Source organism: Gregarina niphandrodes (genome assembly GCF_000223845.1).
Source record: "Gregarina niphandrodes unplaced genomic scaffold scaffold00056, whole genome shotgun sequence".
Classification (NCBI taxonomy): domain Eukaryota; phylum Apicomplexa; class Conoidasida; order Eugregarinorida; family Gregarinidae; genus Gregarina; species Gregarina niphandrodes.
The window spans coordinates 3334-6243 of NW_011645823.1; the positions used below are offsets into that span (position 1 = coordinate 3334).

A 2910-nucleotide genomic window follows, 5' to 3' on the forward strand; every position below is an offset into this window, starting at 1 on the left:
CCCCCGAGTTTCTTTCCAAAACCCCCCTCGATACAAGCGAAGCCTGCCTGATACAGGCGCCTTTGATTTGGCCTATCTAACTCAACTGTTGGGGGTTCTGAAGTTCGTGTTGTAACCGATGGAATAAATCCTGCTAACATAATTGTTAATAAACTCGTTCTCACCATGCTCCTTGACATACTGCAAATAGAACCTGAAAAGAAACACATGTGTGTGCAAACACGTGTGTGCAAACACGTGTGTGCAAACACATGTATATCTAACCTGTATAGTAATAAAGAGGCCCAGCTGTCTTGTATGCTGTCGTGTGTATTTAATTGGATGGTGAGCTTGAGTACGTGATAGGAGAGGTATTTGAGTGAGAGTAGTCTGGACTTGGAGCTAAGTCTATAGATGAGTACTGTATCGATGATGAGGTTCGACGGAACCATAATTCCAAGGATTCTGAAATCGTTGAAAAGATCATGTCCTACGAAACGACATCCGTGACGGACAAGGTATCTAACAAGACGGTAGATATAGGACCGTGTTGTCAGCCAATGGTCGCTGCTCTTTTGACATAAGTCCTCGAACTGTAAGCCTGAGTACTCTGTTCTATAATCCAGCACTCCACAACATGACCGTCCACTAACATGTCCTGGACTGTGATGGCCTCCACCACACATGTTAACGTAGTAGTCAGCAATACAAATCGGGTCAGTAAAGATGTCGTCACCTCGCAATCCTGACAACCGACCTAATGCGTATTGAGGAACCGACCCCAATAAATTGTCCCTGCATTTAGTGATGTACGAGGTCACCACATACTCTGCATCCAGTGCCATCGTAAATCCTACCAGATATAAAGTCGTCCCGGGGGGGAGTGGGAGTGGGGGGGTGGAGTATGATGGTGGGCGGAGTATGATGGTGGGTGGAGTATGATGGTGGGTGGAGTATGATGGTGGGTGGGGGAATGTTCGAATCGAAGTATGATGGTGGGTGGTTTACTGCCGGCTTCTACAAGTTTCACTTCAGTATGAGTCATGGGAGTGAAGGGGGGGCTGGTAAGCTTGTTGACAGCGACGCTGAGATTTCGTGGTAGCGAGGAGTCGAAGGTTGGTTTTGTACATTCTTTTCGTAATTGTATCGTAATGGGAGAAGTCCTTTTGTAGAAGATGCAAATCGGCTTCCTATAAGGTATTCCAAAAGCCTTTACATCATCCTCCTCTACGGGGCATGTAAGAGGTCCATTGAAGAGGACCCATTGGCCAGTTGAGGGGAGCTTGACATAGGAAATTACGGTGTCTTCGAGGGGGGGTCTTTCAGCTGTTATTTCTTCGACCTCGGTAAGACGCAGTTTTTCCAATAGTCCAACAGGACGCTCTTCTTCAGAGGCGGGGTCGCTGCCATCTGCGTCAACTAATTCCGAGGAGGAGTCTGGAGCAGAATTCTCATCCACATGACCACCTCCAGAAAACAAGTTCCCGGACATCATATCATGGTGCCAGATCTTGTACAAAGTGTGTCGTGAATTGCGATCCCAGTTAATGTTCTCTGCTGCCATAACACAGAACAAGGAGTACTCCACGTAACCATCCAAGACCCATTGTTTACCAAACCTGTTGCCACCCGAGGAGTCTTTGCCACCCGAGGAATCTTTGCCACCCGAAGAGTCTTTGCCACCCGAAGAGTCTTTGCCACCCGAAGAGTCTTTGCCACCCGAAGAGTCTTTGCCACCCGAGGAGTCTTTGCCACCCGAGGAGTCTTTGCCACCCCAAGAGTCTTTGCCACCCGAGGAGTCTTTGCCACTGCCCATATTCCGAGTGGTCTTTCTGGTCGGTGCTTTGACGTCCCATTTACCTCGCTTCGTGACATAGATGGTAGATGGCAGGAGGCTATCGTTCAGATGTGCTGTAAGTTCTTCGGCCATGGCGCCGGCGCGTGCGTTTCTTCCTTCCTGTTTTGCCTTGGTGTATTTTCGCACGACCAAACGTGTGTCGTTGACAGGCCAAAGGTCCTCAAGTCCCTCCGTCTTGACACCCAGGACGGCTGGGAGTCGTGTGACTTCCTCTCGCATCCGATGCGGTTTGATCCCACTTCGTCGATGGCAGGCCGTACATGTCATATTTACCTCCGACTCCCGATCCAGAGAGTCCACCAACAAGTCCGCAAACCGCACAGGACTTGTCCGACGTGGTAGCGACCCCGTAGCCGCGGCCGTGAACACGTTGAAGCCCGACTCCACACTGCCCCGAGTCGCCATCGACTCTTGACTTAGCGCCGCCTCCGCATTCCGTGTCATCTCGCCACTACGCGACCCAGTCTCAGAACACCCGGTCTCGGGTTTGATTCCGGCCGACTCCGGCGCGGGTTTCGACGGCACACTTCGGTGGTCCTCTCGCAGCCCTTCCTCGCTCGACAAGGAGTCTTCGAAGGCGGACACTTCAGATGTGTCGGGTGAGATGCTGCTCTTCTGGTAGTCAGCCAGCCGTCTGCAGTTCAGCGGCAGCAGCAGCACGTCCTTGTTTGAGGCCACGGTCTCGCTCGTGTGTGGACATCTCGTCGACGCCTTGATATGGATCTTAAGAAAATCAGTTACGTCCGTCGCGATCTCACGACCACTCATACCTTCGCGTCGTGCAGTCACGTTCCGGTTAATAACGTGCAAGACGTAATTAAGTGTGTGTAGAATGCGTTTAAACACGAGTGGGCGGTTATGTAAGAGGAGGCTGCCGTAGCGTTTGTTGTATTGCCGCAGTCGTGCGCCTTCACAGATCCGAGTAGCCCGCCGGCCCTGCCAAGAACTGTCGTGATCGAAACCGAAGAGGCCGTCACCGGCGCCGGTGGCGTCCACGAAGGCGCCCGAGGCATCAGCGAATGCGCCGTCGACGTAGCCGGGTGGACTGAAAGTCGGGCTGCCGCCAGCCGCAG

The 2910-nt window shown here is 52.1% G+C and overlaps 1 protein-coding gene across 1 annotated transcript; it reads right to left on the bottom strand.

The window, feature by feature from the left end:
- Positions 1–81: 81 nt before the first annotated feature.
- Positions 82–2605, bottom strand: GNI_169000 (putative exonuclease; the record flags this gene model as incomplete). Its single annotated transcript, XM_011134951.1, has 3 exons — positions 82–193; positions 265–832; positions 988–2605. The coding sequence occupies 3 exons, from the start codon at positions 2603–2605 to the stop codon at positions 82–84; spliced, it is 2298 nt and encodes a 765-aa protein (XP_011133253.1).
- Positions 2606–2910: the final 305 nt, after the last annotated feature.